We start from the raw sequence: 18,138 nt of genomic DNA on the forward strand, positions 1-18,138 counted from the left end.
AAATCAATAAAATTGCTTGTAGTTTGGTTCCTAAGTGATATTCCATTTTATTTAACAATAAATTACAATTTAAGATTTTTTTTTAAAAAAAATTGTAATAACTGTTATGAATTTCTTTTGTAAAATTATTCAAATCAACTTGTCTTAAAATAGAAACATTTAAAAAAATATAATATTGGGAATTTAAAACTTGAAATATATTTATCTTGAATATATTAAAAAAATATTTGTGTTTTTTTAATACTGTCACTGTAAGTCTTTAAAATAGTTTTAAATTAGTTTAACTATCAGTTGTAATTGAGCAATCTGAATAGGATTTTCAAAATCTATTAAAAAAACTATTTTAAGATAAGAAAAAGGTTAAAATACATAAACAGAGTACACTATCAGTATAGTCTGCGTATAAAAATATTCAAAAATAGTTCAAATAACATTCGTTGTAAAAAGTAAAGACAAGACCATAGCAATTAACTACATTTTATTGAAAATGCCATTAAACAAATAAACAAAGCAATATATAAAAATTAACAAACAATAATTATGCTAACTACAAGTTTTAAAATCAGAGTTTCTTAGGGAAAAATAAATATGTTACAAATTGTTTTATGTCGTTAGTATGTAAGATAATAAAAAACAAAACAAACATTCAAAACAACTGTATCAAAACAGAATTAAAGATGCACAACTTTTAATCAGATGCAGCCTACGAATCTCTTTTTTTAGCCAGAAAAAAAAAAACAATTTGCAAAAGAAAAATTTAGGAACTAATTTCGATATTTTTTAAAAAAAGGTTTAGGAATTATAACTTTAGATTTCAGAATGCAAACACAAAGACAGAAACCAGCTATAATTTACTTTTATCAAAAAATAATATGTGCAATTTCTTTTTTACTTTGAAAATAGTTTCGATACATATTACGTAGATAAATATTTTTTGCTATACACTGTTTTTTTAAAGGGTAAACAATTTGATGTTTTTATTAAACTAAAAATAATCAAATCAATATTAAATGACATAAAAATTTGTAGTAATTGTGTCCCTCAATAGCTATATGATTTTGTGCAGTGGTGTGATACTTAGTCTTCCAAAAAAGGTTGTGCACCTTAATATAGAACATTTATTGTAGCTATTATGGCATAATTATACATTTTTATAAATACATTTTTATAACATCTTAAAATCCTTCACAAAATTACCAATAAAAACAAAATTCATAACAAGACCATTGCTAAAATTAAATAAATGGTTAAACATGTAATAATTTACGTAAGTAAATAATAAATAGTTTTAAAAAGATGTAATTATGTCTCAACACCTGATAAAAAATAAACATACATTACTTAAATCAAATAAAAGTGATATTTGCTTATCTGTAAAAGCCTTTCCTTTCATGATTAAACATGAAAAGAAACTTTATAATAGGAGTATAAATACATCTAAAACTTAGTTACATATTCTTCATCTAATAAAGAAAGCCTTTAAAAAAAGAAATATTCCACTCGTTTAATTTTAATTAATAACATACTACACACATAGTGCTTAGCTTCCATTACACATATAAATGAACACATTTTTTAAAGAAAATCAAATGAGCAAAATACTTTACATGAACTTTAATTTTATCGGCTTTCATCTAAAAAAGCATATTTCAGTTTATTTTTCACAATATATATATACTGAAACTTTTAAACGAATATATAATACATACTTAAATTTGTTATATCCAGGAAAATGACCGTCTTTTTAAAAACGGTTTTCAAGAAATAAGTCTCTTTGATATTCAGAAATTATGTGAACAAAAGTTTTGCAATTTAACTTTCAGCCACTGGTATACATTTATATATATTTAGAGTTCATTATTTTTTTATTTATGGCTTTATACTAATTTTATTGCATTTCATTATTCTCTTTTAGAGAGAACATTCGTTTAAAATTATTCTTAAATTACAGCAGATTTGTTGTTAAAATGTAAACACAAAAATGCAAAATGACAGATGTAACAAAAAAAAAGAAAAAAAAAATACAGGTGAAAAATCTTAACATAATGACAACATAGCTGCATCTTAACATAGTTGCATCAGATTCTTAATTTTTAAATCTTTAGAAATCTTAATATCTCTTATCTTAATTCTTTTCTATTATATTACAAATATGAATGCAATACTTTCTGACGTCATAATAAAATTAAAGAAATTTTAACAAATGTTCATAGGCATAGCTATAAAATAAGATTTGGATAAGATAATTAACAGGTAAAACTATCTTCTGCATGTTGAAGTCTGCACTTTCTAGAATAAAAAATTAAAAACTTTCCTTCTTGACAATATGATTTTAAAAAAGAAAAAGGGAATATTTCCATATCAGCAACTGTCTGTGTCAACTCAAATTGTAAAGGCATCAAATGAATTTGGCCAATGTTTAACACGGTATAAATTCTAGAAAAATTTATAGAGGGTTAAGAGTCTCACCTTTCGACTTTGCCCCATTATGTGATTTTTAATTTATCATAGAGCAACTGGCCAGAAACCACAAAAATATATGCAGGATCATAGGTACTGTACTGATATGGAAAATTTTCCAAGAAAAATCAAATTCAGGGATCTGTCTAGGTATTTCTGAAAGGTACCTAGTTTGTGAAAATTTAGACATAATTTGTGAAAAATTAAAAATTATATTAAAAAGTCAACACAAAATTATGATAAAAATATGGATTTATCGTTNATCATCCGGAACGATCGGGACCATCGCGATTCCGGATAACTGATTTTTCCGGCTTTCTGAATCGCTACAAAATGCCGTTTTTTTAATATTTATAAAACGTAACTAAAAAATTATTTTGAAATAGTTTTAGAAATAATAAAAAATGATAAATAATAATACACTTAAGTTTAAATAAGGAAAGAAATTATGAAATAAAAATTATATACAGGCTTATATGTGTTATTATTAACATATGCAAGCTATTTGTGCTTATGTGAGATTCGTCTACAAACGGCTTTTGATCCGTCCTATAAATCAGTTCTTTCGTCAACTCGATATGCCATACGCTCTAAATAACAAAATGGACCCAAAATCTTGCAAGAAAAACATTTTTTTTTTTAATGGAAGAAAATTAATTTATGGTTCCAAATTTCATTTCGGTTATCTGGTTTTCCGGATAAGAGGTTCTGCACTGTATTACAAGTATGAATGCAATATTTTACTATGTCATAATAAAATTAAAGAAATTTTAACAAATGTTCATACACATAGGTAAAGACATCAAATGAATTTGTCCAATGTTTAACATGGTATAAATTCAAGAAAAATATATAGAGAGTTGCCTGGTTGGTGTTAAGAGTCTCACCTTTCGGCTTTGCCCCGTTATGTGATTTTTAATTTATCATAGAGCAACTGCCCAAAAACCACCAAAATATATGCAGGACCATAGGTACTGTACTAATATGGAAAATTTTCCAAGAAAAATTAAATTCAGGGGTCTGTCTAGGTATTTCTGAGAGGTACCTACTTTGTGAAAATTAAGACATAATTTGTGAAAAATTAAAAAGTATACTAAAAAGCAGACACAAAATTATGGTAAAAATATGGATTTATCGTTTCTTACGGGATACAAAAATAAAATTTTAAGAAAAAGTATTTTGTGAAAGTACCATTTTTCCTAAAGTGGAATTTGTGAAGGTACCGCTAAACGGTAGTAAATATGGCCTGGACAGACCCCTGAAATTCTATGAAAATATCATAACTTATTATTTATATATCAACAAAAACTGCGAAATGTGTTGATATACATATAACACAAACAAGTCAGAAAGAAATATTTACATATATCTTTGATGCATTGAGTTTCTAAGACTCAGTTTAAAATCATGAAGATAAAAAAAAATCATAATAAAATATTTTCTGACTGATTAAATGTTTTTCAGAGATGAAATGAAATACTATATAATACAACTTATATCATTTACAGTTTTCACAGCTGATTCCAAACATTTTTTTAATACAATGACTATCACCTCCCGAACAACAACCATTTCCGATTATCTTGCGTCGTTTTGGCTTAACAGGTTTCAGGATACTTACCGCTTGCCTTTTCACCAGAATAACAGGTTGTGATTTTTCGATTCTATTTTTAACTATTTCATTACGATCTCTTAAACATTTCATTTTCCTTGGTCTCATTTCACTGTTTTCAGTCTTAAAATCACCCAATATCTTTAAACCCTTGTCACGCAAAGAAAATTCTTTGACGCTTTTATCTTTAAGCAATCCTGTATCATTTACATGATCATATACCATATGTGATACATTTTTTTCTGACTCAGATGGGTCCTTAAATAGGTTTTTATCATTATGAGAAAGAATAGTTAAGTTATCAACTATTGTACTACATTTATCAGAGTCAATACTTAATTTAGTTTCTAAGGATAAAACGGATTCACATCCTTCATCTTTAAATGTAACACTCGATTTATCTGAACTGATACAATTTGATTTACTTTCACATTCCAGACGATTTGCATCATCGCCTTGTTTGTTAATGGTTTTAGCACTTTCTAGTTTAGTAGATTCGACAGCTACTGCTACCTCATTTAAAACAATAGTTTCTGAGGATAAAACTGATTCACATCCTTTATTTGTAAATGAAACACTCGATTTATCAGAACTTATACAATTTGATTTACTTTCACATTTCAGACGATTTGCATCATCGCCTCGTTCGTTAAAGGTTTTAGCACTTTCTAGTTTAGTAGATTTGACATCTACCTTATTCAAAACAATGGAAAAGGATCGTAACTTATACCTTACTTCAATCGGACTGTTATTTTTTACCTCATTTGTAGTTTCATCTTTTCTGAAATCAACATTTACATTTGTTTTTATAGTTTTATCATCACCACTAGAAGTTGCTACAGAAACACTTTCTTGATGCAATGAGGTATTGTCATCATTACTGACCACATTATTTTTACTTTCAATTAAACTTTCTCCATTAAAATTCAAAGTTGCAACCGCTACATTTTTGGAGTCATTAATGATGGAATCTTCCTTTTTCTTTCTGGCTGTTTCAAAGGCTTGGCAGTCATCACATCTCCATATCTTATCTGACTTTTTCAGATTACCACAATGTTTATGTGTCGCGTCAGCCCCACAAACCGCACATGCCAATAAACTCCAAGAGCCTTTGCCATCATGTTCTCGTCCACGGTAGCAACTGCATTCAGAAGCACCACATTTTGGACGATAAAGAAGTTCATTAAATGCGTTAGACTCTAACTCCCATGAGGCATCCTTATTTGGAATACAAACACCATATACTTTCATTTCTTCCACAAACGTAGATGAATTGTTACAAAGAGGGCACTTAAAAAAATGCTGACCAGCACTGATCGCATATTTCTGAAGGCAATAATGATGAAACCAATTCTTTTTACAGCATGGAGAATATAAACAGTTTTCTAAGTCATCTGGTGTAAGTTCTGAACAACATATGTAACAATACAGGTCTTCTTTAATCTGTATATGCTTCTGCTTTAGTTTATGAGCATGACAATAAGAAGAAAAATCACCGAAATGTTGATTAAGAGCCAGATTTTTAACACCACAGGGAAGATGGAATGATCTCTTGCAACTGTTTACAACGCATCCCAGAGTAGCTCCTCCCTGTCTACAATAACAGCAGTTCAATTTCTGACCTCTTGCATATTCTTCTTTGATATCTACAGGGAGAAATCCTAAGATGCCTTCTGATTCTTTCGATCCGCGCTGAGCAAGTCCACTTGAAAGGAACATACAATTTTGGTGAATAGATAAGTCCTTGTCATGAAAAAATTTACCAAAAACAATTTCATCATCTTCATCTCTACCACAGAATAAACAAGCTTCCTTTTTCTTTTGGGTTTTTTTCTTCCTTTGACCCATTTCAATAATAACAATAAAAAATAGTTGTTTCAGAAATCAAGATACTATGTCTATTTTAAATGTTACAAAATAAGAAAAACAAACATGTTTATCGATGAAAGAAAAATACTCTACGAGCAATGCAAGTAATCTTCGCCAAGAAATTAGTATTTAATTATTTTTAGATGAATTATATCATATTTGACTTTAGGAAAGATTAAATTGCCGCCTAGCGTCTCTCATGATTGATTGGGCGTCTTTTTTTGTTATTTGTTGTTATTTTTATTGAAAATAAGTTGAGTTGTTTTTGGCGGTACGATCTAAAGTTAAAGCCGAACTAGATCGCTGATATCTGTGAATCCCATGGGAGCATTTACACTGGATATGATTTTTTCCCATTCGAACGTGAATGTGATTGGAGAAAAATATTTCATGTGACAAATTTGCCAATCAAGCTCTCTTTCGCATGCGAAAAACGAAAAAACGTATTTGATATGTATGCTCTTTTGAACTGCTGATAGAGCTTTATAGATAAAGTAGAGGAAGTAAAATGAGAAATGTTTGAAAAATGCCTAACCTCTGATTGCCGTTGACAAAAAAGAGAACTTGATTTGTGAGTTCAGGTTCTCATATTTCCTCGACGGTGATCGGAGGTGCGTGAACCACATGCAGCGAAAATGGTCTTTGAATTCTTCCTAATGTAATTCTTTCCTAATTATAATTCATTCAGTGGTCATGATGATGTTACTTATAAAAGAGGTTTCAAATGGAAGTAATTGTTTTAAAAACATTAGGAAGGTAGGGAGGTTCTTAATTTACGGTGGCATACCCTTTTTTTTCTTTCCTTTTCAGCACCTTCTGCTTAGTTTATAATAATAATAATAAAATAATAATAATAAAAAAAAATAATAATGAAATATTAATAATAATTGTAAGATACAAATTTCTCGAAATTTTTCTTGCCGAATTTCTAATGACCAATTTCAAACTAGAACGAAATCAATAAAATAAAAAAAAATATTTTTTAGGAAGTATAATTTAATTTATTTTTAAAATTTCATTTTTTAAAAAAAAACTAATTTTTTGTCTTTCAAAATCATTTAGTATCTGGGAAACGCACTAACGAACATTATTAAATTAAAAAAATAAAAAGAAAGTTTTTTCTGTAGAAAGATTGCAGATAGCTATTTCCTTATTTTGAGAGTCACAATTCTGTCAAAGATATGCGTAATTTCTAGTAAGGGTTTGGAGAAATTAAATTTTAAAGCACAATATTATAACTTAAAGAACCGCTTGCGCTGATTAAATTTGTACATTTAATATTTGTCCATTGAAACTATTAAATTGTATTTTAGTACGAGAAAATTCAATTGTATGACCTTACTTAATAAGTAAACCAAAATGCGAGTCGTGTCGTCACTGCGGTGCAAAAAAAGTTTAATCGAATAAATGAATTAACGTTAAAATTCTTAATAAGTATTTCTGGAGTTCTATTTCCTGATTTTGGAAAATAACATTGGTTTAAGTATTTAAAGATTTTATTCTTTGTTCAAATATTTATTTTAACAAATCTAGCATAATTTTTACAATGTTTGCCAATGTTTTTAGAACAAACCATCTGTGATAAATGGAACTATTTTTTATTTTGCATTTAATAAATTATAAGTTGAATTTTAATTGTGTAAACAAATTATAAATATAATTACGGATTTTTAAATGTTGTAAAGGAATAATTTATTGACTATTATATATTACATTAAAAAATTATTATTATTCTATTTTTTATAACAAAAAAGCTTCAAAAATTTTAATCTTTTAACAATAGTCTGAATTTATTCTGAAATGTTTGTAGAAATTAGTCTAATTAGTTTTTTTTTTTTTTTAAGCCATTTAAGTTACTTTAAGTTACAATTTATGTATATCTATCGTTTTAGTGTCGACAGTTTTGTAAAACTAATTATTTTTCATTGTACGAAAAACTTTAACGATTAAGGGTAGTTAAGAAAAAGAATATATTCTTAAGAATACATTCTTATTAAAATTTCAAATATTTTACGGAACAGTAAAAAATAATTAATATTTAAAGCAATTAAATGCTTATCGTATGAATAAAACATTAGGTTTTATTCATGTTTTGAACAATTTTACAAAACATTATGTTTTTCTCCTAGTTAGATGTATTTTTTGAATAAAATATTTTAATAGTTCAATATACAATAACGCGAAATGATAATTTTTTGTTCCATCTTTTAACTATTATTCCAGAATAAACAAGTTTTTTCGCAAAGTTCAAGCAATCTCGCAATCGCCCTTCAACACCCAAAAATTCTTTTAATATATATATATATATCCCTTGATTTATAAAATATGGGGGAACTAATCCCTCTGCCCCCGGTCCCACTATACATGATTGTAAGATTCTATCGTTACAGACAATATACTAAAATAAAGATAATTTATTTAAAAGTTTTCAAGGGAAACTCAAGCTTGGGAAAAGTTTGTCACCTGGAGACAAAAAGCATCTCAATGTACTTATTTTTTTAAGAGGAATATTTAATAAGAAGAAATTTATTTCCATACTTTTATTCTATACAGTTAAAATTTTATCAGAACTTAATTTAGAACAATAAATAGTAATGATCATCATCGTAAAATACAATAAAACACCTCATCCAAAAAAAAGTTAGAATTACTGATTGATATAACACTTTACCTTTTTTTTCTTCATAATTTTTGGAAGACCCATCATGCGCTCGAGTACTTCTCGAAATAAGTCATGCTTTGGCATTGTTTGGCGTGATGGACATAAACGCCACCACCCTTAGTTTTATTTGGCTAATGAGAAAATGGCACAATGTTTACGTGGAAACAAATCGATTTGCCATTACAAGGTTAATTTTATTTCATTTCAGCAAGAAAGGCTATATTTAATGTCTGGAATGAATTATCAATTTGCCTATAATAGAAATTAGGTATTCGTGATGTTTGAACATAAAAAAACATGTTAAAAGAAAATAAATATGATTTTTCGAATATAGTTCAAATAAGTTATTTATTTTTTGATTTATCCATTTGTTTTCACACCATTTAATAGTACTGGTAAAAATCATATTGTAGGCTGAAAAATATATCACAATTTAATTTAAAATAAGATTATTCAAGATGGCTTCAATATAAAATGTCAGTAGTATGTGGGGCACTATAGACACGGAAGTGACGTCATAGTCAACCGGAGCTTATTTCTGCCCCAACCGGAAGTTGCTTATTTCTGCCCGCCCATAAACCGGAAGTGACTTATTTCTGCCCTTCTATAAACCGGAAGTTGCTTATTTCTGCCCGCNGGCAGAAATAAGCAACTTCCGGTTGGGGCAGAAATAAGCTCCGGTTGACTATGACGTCACTTCCGTGTCTATAGTGCCCCACATACTACTAATGTCAGTTTTTAAGCTTAATAAGTACTTCGTAATATTTCCAATGAGATTTCTTTTCTTTCAACGCTAAAATTTTCAAACGCTAAATAAATAAAAAAAAAAAAACGACGTAAGGACTATAGTAGAACTAGCATTAGAAGTGATGTAAGGACTATAAATTTAAACTGCTTCAAATTTAAGGCTTAGTACAGTAAAATAAAATTTTCAAATAGAAATTTTAAAAATAACTTCAAAAATTTAAAAGAAAATGTTCTTATCAAGTTTAATTATAAAAAATGTTAAAAAGTATTAAATATTAAGCTTTTTGCCATGTTATGCGTCAAAAAATTGGAAGATCGTCGAATGAAAGTGCTTAAGCAACAATAAGATCGAAAAGGTAGCATAAATGAAATGAAACATCCCTGAAGTTGACTTGAAGACATGCGATCACAGTTAGTGATGGCCACTACCTCAATTTAGACACAAATCTGAAGGGGAAGGAAATTTTCTTCAGTTCCCTGTACTCATGGTACTGCCCAGCGACCGACCACAGGACTTTTAATTCCACAGATTTTACGAGTATGTACTCGGTGGGTCTTANTAGTGATGGCCACTACCTCAATTTAGACACAAATCTGAAGGGGAAGGAAATTTTCTTCAGTTCCCTGTACTCATGGTACTGCCCAGCGACCGACCACAGGACTTTCAATTCCACAGATTTTAAGAGTATGGGTCTTAGCGGAGTCGTGGATTGAACCCCTGACCTTTCGCATCGGTATCGGATATATATATATATATAATATTGATAATATATTTTCAATGAAAATTTTTTTTCTTTTTTTTTCTACTCAAAATTTTCAAACGCTAAATAAGACGTAAGGACTATAGTAGACCAGTGCATTTAAAGTGCTTTAAATTTATCGTTTAGTACAGTAAAATAAAATTTTAAAATAGAAATTTTAAAAATTAAGACAGACATTAAAAAGAAATTTTTTTTTCAAATTTAATTATAAAAGTTCTGTTATGATGTACATCAAGAATTGTTAAAATTAAAATCTATGTAGACGTTATAAGTTAAAAGTCGATAAATTAAAAGTTGATAAATTACTGTAATTATATATGTTAAAAGTTGTTAAACTAGCTGTTATGTTTTGAGTCAAAAAATTTGTAAATCGTTGGGGGAAAGTGTTATAACATCTAAAGTGATCGAAAAGTTGACAAAAATGTCTAAACCGTAAACCAGCTTCCTTTTTTAATAAATAAACGCAAGAGGCTTTATGTCATAAAACTTATAATTCGAAATTTTCTCTGCATCCTCCTCTCTTGAGAACGGTCTTGTCTACATCACACGTATAATTTTCTTAAATTGTCATATAAAATAGAAACATCGGTTACTTTTTCACTGAAATTCTAAAATTTCAAATAGCGGGAAAACTAGATAATTTGACTTTTTTCTTTTTTTTTTACAAAAAAATCATTTATACAAAAATGAAATAATATATTATACACAACTAAACAATGAATAGCTTGATCAAATCTGCAATTTCTAGTTTTAACAGTTTAGTTCCAACAGGTCTTTGAATCTTAGCCACCCAGTCTTTTACCTCAATTTCTCATATGTGTTAAGCTTTCACCTTTGATTAAATACTATTTTAATTTTTTTTGATTAAAAAAAATCATATTTTTATTAATCTTTTTTTAAAATATTGATGATAAGAGATTATAAATATTTTCCCAGATAACAAAAGACAGCGAAGTCAATAAAATATTTTATTACTTTCATCATCATAAAACGGTTATGCTGTTATGACGACCATGAGACATAAATCATCTGTCGCGGTACATCTAAAGTATGTTTACTCACCGAGGTACATAAATATTAATGCTATATTCTAGCTTACGAAAAAGGAGAAAATTTAATCGAAAAAATAGATCTTTCAAATACTTTTTTTTTTTTTTAAAGCTTGAGAATTTAGACGAAAAAAAATCTCGAAAAATTTGAAAGAAATAAAAGTGATTTAGTAAGTGCTTACTAAACAGGCATTTGATTGTTTCAAAATAAGAGTAAACCGTTTTCATAAATTTTACAAGGAAACGAGATTGTATTATATAAATATAAATCAGCGGTTTCTATTTTTTTCGGCTATGGAATCCTAAATGATCCATCTTCCCCCGAGAATTAATGACTAAATTTCATTAGCTATTGTGAATCTCTCTCTATATATTTATTTCTCTTACAGGGCGACAAAAAAAGCCTCATTATAACTCCCCGAATGGCAACGCTGGAAAATCGACCAATGATTGTCGCTAAAAATGTCACATGCCAAATCTAGCTGAGGTGGCTCAACATATAGCGCTTTTAAAAACGGAAACTGAAATAACCAGAGAGCATCAGCTGCGGCAATCTCATACTATTAAGCTAGGCAGAAGTGAGTAGTCTTTGTCGATAGATCTCTATTTTAGTATTTTGTCGAAAGCGCTTTTTTTCACGAATTTATATATTACGAATTTATTTGACGATTTTTGATTTATATCACGAATTTATTTGTTTTACTAGAATTTATTTGTTTATGCAGGTTTTTCCATTGCAATTCACTTATTTCAATTTTTAATAGACTTAATTATAGCCAAAATTTTAACCTTTTTAAAGAGATATCAGTTTTAGAAATTTTATCTTAAGATTTTATACTATAGCACATTTCTAATAGGTTTAACGAATTACATGTCATTTATTTGAATTCAAATTTATTTTAATGACTTAGTATTTACTAAAAAGATGTAATTTTTTTTTAAAAAAAAAGTTGTTATATGGATTTGAATGATTGTTTTGAATTCTTAGAATTTTGCGCATTTGCAATGTACCTAAGTTAGTAGCGAGCGAAGCGAGCTTGGTTTGCGAATCAAATCATATAAGATTGCGTAGCAATTTTCGGGGGTTGGCGAGCGTGAGCGAGCAGGGGGCGCAGCCCACTAGTTAATTATATTAATCAAAGGATTATTAATTATTTTGAAAATATTTAATGAATGTATGTATGAAGTATGAAATTTTTGATAAAAATTGCATGAATGAAAACTGCACGAACTATAGCGGTATGAATCAAAACTGCACGAATTACCACAATGTCAGTAGTGCCTATTACCAAAACGAAGCATCATTGAATTGGTATCAATAGTATTATATTAACTTTTTACGGTACGTTACAACAAATAAGTAGATTTTCTCCATTAATCTAGTTATTTAGTACACAGCTTTTTTTCTTTGTCTTTCGGTTAGTACCTATTACCCAAATTAATTAAGCATCAGTGACGTCAATAGTAATTTTCCGATTTTTTACACTCTCTTTGACGAATTAATCCCATCTCTCCATTAAGCTTGCCTTTTAGTTCAAAGCTCATTATTTTGCTTCAGATCAATAAATATAGCTAAAATTGATATTCATTGGCGTCAATAATAATATTGGCATTTTTTTTAAGCATTTATTCTCAACGAATTAGTATCTTTTTTCCGTTAATTTTGTTTTACAGAAAAACCTTTGTTTCAAATTTCAATTACTGCTGATCTTAAATTATTTAGTTTTATAGCAACAAGTTTAAAGAACATAATCATAAGCACAACAAAGATGTGGTTTCAAACAACCTTAGTAATACTAATTTGGTGATGCAGTCAGCCTGTGCTACCACTATGACGTTGATCATCAGATTTCCTAGCTAATCAGATAACGAATAAAAAATAATTAAGTAATACAACAACTAATTAAGTTTATAATTAAGTATTAAAACAACTAATTACATTAAGTTTATAATTAAGTATTACAACAATCAATTAAATTAACTTTATAATTAAGTGTTACAACTTTTTAATTAGAGATACAATCTAAGAAACATCACTAATGCTATCTTTGAAATATTTGTCAAAATTGAATTGTTAATAGTTTAATTTAAAACAAAGGTTTCCGCTAAATCAATGAGAAAATTCCCTTTTTTTTAAATATCTTTGAATTTAAAATATAATTAAAAAAACAAAAATTGGTCATCGTAATCTGTTTACAATTGTACTCCTTTAGTTTCATGTTGAATATCGTACTTTTAGATCTTACAGTATACCCTCTAATCCTGTAAACTGTATACAGACACGCGTAAATTCTTTTTTCCATTATGTGTATAGATATATGCTTTCCAGTCTCTCGTAAGAAAATTATAATTTTCTCTTCATGACTAGGCATGTTTAGGTATCATAGTTAATTAACCTTCTTTACTAATTAAAAACATAACTAGGCGTCCCAGTTTTGCATAATTAACATACTTACGTTTTAGATTTAATATTTTAAAATGAGGCAAGTGAAGCATTTTAATTAAAAAGCCCATAATTAAAGCCCATTAAATTTTCAGTTTGAATGGTTTTAGAGAGAGTAATATATACATATATGTATAAATATTTAAAAAAGAAGAAAATATATCAAGCAAAAAATTTTCACGTTGCTTAAAAGACAAAAAAAGAAGTTCTACATCATATTAAAATTTTTTAATTAAAAAGTTTTTCATTGAAAATATCAATTCATCAATTTTTATCAGTTAACAAAATGAAAATGGATTTAAATTTAGTCAGAAATTTAATTTCTTTTTAAAAGAATTTAAATAATTTGTTATATTTCTTCATATCGCAAATGAAATTTAACTTCATCACATGTGTCGTCACACTTGGTACGAAGTACACATATGTCTTCGTACCAACTGTGACGACTAAATAATAGGACTATTTATTTTTCGTATGATTTGCTCTCATCTCAAAATGAGCAAATGATATGTAGCAGAGCTGTTGAGTTGACTCTGAATAGGGATATTTCTCAGACTTTTATTCGATTAAAATTTTCACTGAATCCTCCGAAAAAACATTATCACTAAGTAGATATTAATTTCAATTTATATAAGCACCATTAGAGTAAGCGGCATTTTATACAATTTCTTGTTATAAACTTTAAAAAATAAATTTGTATAAAATATTGAAATTGCATGAAATCATTTCAAGGAATGAATTCAAATGGGGCATTCAATGGGGCATGAATTCAAATGGGGCATTGAATTCATTAGCATATATTTTCAATTAAATTTTCAAATATTCTAATGAAATTTGATATTGAAATTTAAGAACTTTTTTAATAGTTCACTCAAACGAAGGCTCAAAAACATTCTAATGTGATAAATTAAATGTGCGATAAGTAGTAATTTAAACAATAGTCACAACCTTACATCTCGATGTATAAGTCGACCTTCTATTTTTGATTACGAGATAGCAAATTTCTGGTATATTGGTAAGTCGATTATTATTCCTATAGAAGACAACATATGTCCAATGATACGTGGTAAAATGTGTATTCAATTGTTATGGAAAAATATTTTGAAAAATGGGGAATTTCAAATTCTTTAAATGGTAATGAAGACGATTTGCTGTGGAAAACGATTATTCCCGAATTTGGCACTTAGAGCATGACTTTAAACTGTTTTTGCTTTCACAATTATAACTTATGATAGTTAAGATTTAACAGAATAACTATTTTAATACTTGGGATTGCGGCAACAATAATTTCTCATCATTTTTGGTAAAATAAAGTCCGAAGTTTTTTTTTTAAAGAATGTTCTTCTATTCTATTCTGTCGTTGAAGTTATCATTCTCCAATCATGTTTATTCCTTTTGCAAAATTTTTCAGTTTCAGTGATTGTGTAGATAAATCATACAGCCTAATCTCTAAATTTAGCACATGTATACTTTTTCCTAAAACCGGGACTGGAAAATTTTCTGAATGGACTAGGTTTGTGAAAGTTAGAAAACATTAGGGAAATCTTGACATAAGAATTGAAGAGTATTTCTATAGAGAACTTACATTGTTTCTTTATCATTCACAGCCAAGAACGGCAGGGGATTACGTCTGGTGTTTGTTGCTTCGTAATTTATTAAGTGGATACGTAATTAATACAACAGTTTTTAGACCATTTGTGTACTACAGGTAGTGAAATTACTATAGTTGCTACTTTTTTTTTGTAGTTTGATGTGCTACTTTTGTTTAATAAATAAAGTAGTAGGTAGTGTGATACAGAAAAATAATACACTGGTTATCATAAATTAAGGAAAATTCACAAAAATCGCGATAACTCAAGAAATTACACATGGAATTTTATGAAACTTACCCACAATATACAACACATAGTAAGGTATTAAACAACATAAAAAGAAATTATCAGACATTAATAGTAGTATAGAAATTAGCACATGTATAAAATAANATGGATTTGAATGATTGTTTTGAATTCTTAGAATTTTGTGCATTTGCAATGTACCTAAGTTAGTAGTGAGCAAAGCAACCTTGGTTTGGGAAGCAAACCATATAAGATTGCGTAGCAATTTTCGGGGGTTGGCGAGCGTTAGCACAGCCCACTAGTTTTAATCAAATTTGATATTGAAATTTAAAAACTTTTTTAATAGCTCACTCAAACAAAGGCTCAAAAATATTCTAATGTGATAAATTAAATTTGCGATAAGTAATAATTTAAACAATTCCCGAATCGGTACTTAGAGCATGGCTTTGAATTATTTTCGCTTTCACAATTCTAATTTATGATAGTTGAGATTTAACAGAATAACTATTTTAATACTTGGGATTGTGGTAACAATAATTTTCTCATCATTTTTGGTAAAACAAAGTCCCAAGTCTTCTTTCAGAATGCTCTTCTATTCTGTCGTTGAAGTTATCATTCTCCATTCATGTTTATTCCTTTAGCAAAATTTTTTAGTTTCAGTGATTGTGGAGATAAATCATACAGCCTAATCTCTGAATTTAGAACATGTAAACTTTTTCTTAAGACCGGGTCTGGAAAACTTGCTGAAGGGACTAGGTTTGTGAAAGTTGGAAAACATTAAAGAAATCTTGACATTGGAATTGAAGAGTATTTCTGTAGAGAACTTACATTGTTTCTTTATCATTCACAGCCAAGAACGGCAGGGCATTACGTCTGGTGTTTGTTGTTTCGTAACTTATTAAGTGGATATGTAATTCATACAACAGTTTTTAGACCATTAGTGTACTACAGGTAGTGAAATTACTGTAGTTGCTACTTTTTTTTGTAGTTTGATGTGCTATTTATTTTAATAAGTAAAGTAGTAGATAGTGTGATACAGAAAAATAGTAATTTGTAGCGATTCCCGGCATACTTTTAACGTTAGTTTAGTAAAGAAATAAGCCTCTAACGCATCTAATTTTTCGAATCAGATGGGTACTAATCTTCGCAAATTTGTTAATGGACACAATGAAAATGCCCCTGTGGCGCGACTATGTCTTAACAAGAATTAGAGTCTTTTATAACTAATATTTAAACTAGCCATTACGAACAATAGCAAATTTATCACTTTGGTCACATGGGGATAAATTTGTGACCGTAAAAAGATGAAGATTAAGGCCTGGTTTCTTAAAGGAAACGTCGGCGTCAGCTTGAAACGAACGTTTACCTCTGATTGGTTAATTTATGAGTTTGACAGCATACGTCATCGAACGCTCAGCTTGATCGACAACTGCCGTCCCAATCAACTGCAGTTGGATTACAACGTGACGTTAACAACAGAAGCAATGGCGGACAACTTCCAACAACAGAGCATTGAAATCAGACAAGATTTTAATTTTAACATTAAACGTAGCTTCTTTTTCCTCTTCTTCTTCATTTAGCTAAGCTATAATGTGTTTTTTTCTTGGACAAAGTGATTATTTGTTCTTTAAAGCACTGGTCGACAATCACAAAATCAATACAAATTCAAAATAAATATTTGTTTACGTTATTAACGCATGCGCAAAGCAAGATAATGTCTGGTTTAGACCGACTGCTCACGCTGAGCTAACAAAAAGGTATTTTTATGTCGTCAAAGTTATATCAACTTAACGCTGACGCCCAGTTGAGACGGTTCTCCTAAGAATTCAGGCCTTGAACTAACAAACCAGTATTTTGTTGGCGTCAGGGTAACGTCAACTTAGCGCTGACGCCCAGATAAGGCGCTTGTCCTAAGAAACCAGATCTTTGAAAAAAACATATTTGAAAGAAAAGTTTTAGAATGACAAACTGGCACTTATAAACGCGAATTAATATTTCTTAATAATTCCTCATGTTTAATATAAGCCGATTTTTCATTCAAAACCATTGGCGATCGAAACGGGCTGCAGGTGGTGTAGAGCAGAACTCTCTACCTATGGCAACACTTTACATGCTTTCCCCATTAGCGTGCGGAGAGTCGTAGAGGAAGGNGTGTGCTTTCTCTCAAACTTGGACTTTTATGCTCCAGGCAGATGACGTAAGCCGAGTGCAGCGCCACTAATTTGCATATTGCAATTTTACTCAGCTACTCTTAGTGGACAACATATGCAAATTTTGCACGGTTTGGCTTACTTTTGAAAGAGTTATCGCTATTTTTGTGATTTTTCCTTAATTTATGATAACCAGTGTAGTTTGTAGCGATTCCCGGCAACTACTTTTAACCTTAGTTTAGTAAATAAATAAGGCTCTAACGCATCTAATTTTTCGAATCAGATGGGTACGCAAATTTGTTAATGGACACAATTAAAATGCCCCTGAAACGCGACCATGTCTTAACAAGAATTAGAGTCTTTTATAACTAATATTTAAACTAGTCATTACGAATAATAGCAAATTTATCACTTTGGTCACATAGTGATAAATTTGTGACCGTAAAAAGATGAAAGAGATAAATTTGTGGTCGTAAAAAGATGAAAATTAGAAAAAAAAAACATATTTGAAAAAAAAAGTTTTAGAATGACAAACTGGCACTTATAA

At 29.0% G+C, this 18,138-nt stretch overlaps 2 protein-coding genes across 7 annotated transcripts in view; both read right to left on the minus strand.

Moving 5' to 3' along the window:
• Positions 1 to 18,138, minus strand: part of LOC107443458 (multiple C2 domain and transmembrane region protein) — a 178,720-nt gene that overhangs the window by 24,834 nt on the left and 135,748 nt on the right. The window lies entirely within an intron of this gene.
• LOC107443459 (G2/M phase-specific E3 ubiquitin-protein ligase-like) lies at positions 3,251 to 6,190 on the minus strand. The gene has a single exon (XM_016057317.3). The coding sequence runs from the start codon at positions 5,918 to 5,920 to the stop codon at positions 3,959 to 3,961; it is 1,962 nt and encodes a 653-aa protein (XP_015912803.2). The 5' UTR covers positions 5,921 to 6,190; the 3' UTR covers positions 3,251 to 3,958.

Source organism: Parasteatoda tepidariorum, chromosome 2 (assembly GCF_043381705.1).
Source record: "Parasteatoda tepidariorum isolate YZ-2023 chromosome 2, CAS_Ptep_4.0, whole genome shotgun sequence".
In the NCBI taxonomy this organism is placed as follows: domain Eukaryota; kingdom Metazoa; phylum Arthropoda; class Arachnida; order Araneae; family Theridiidae; genus Parasteatoda; species Parasteatoda tepidariorum.

Bases quoted from the DNA above. Each gene is read 5' to 3' on its own strand.
- LOC107443459 (XM_016057317.3), bottom strand. From the start codon at position 5,920: ATGGGTCAAAGGAAGAAAAAAACCCAAAAGAAAAAGGAAGCTTGTTTA.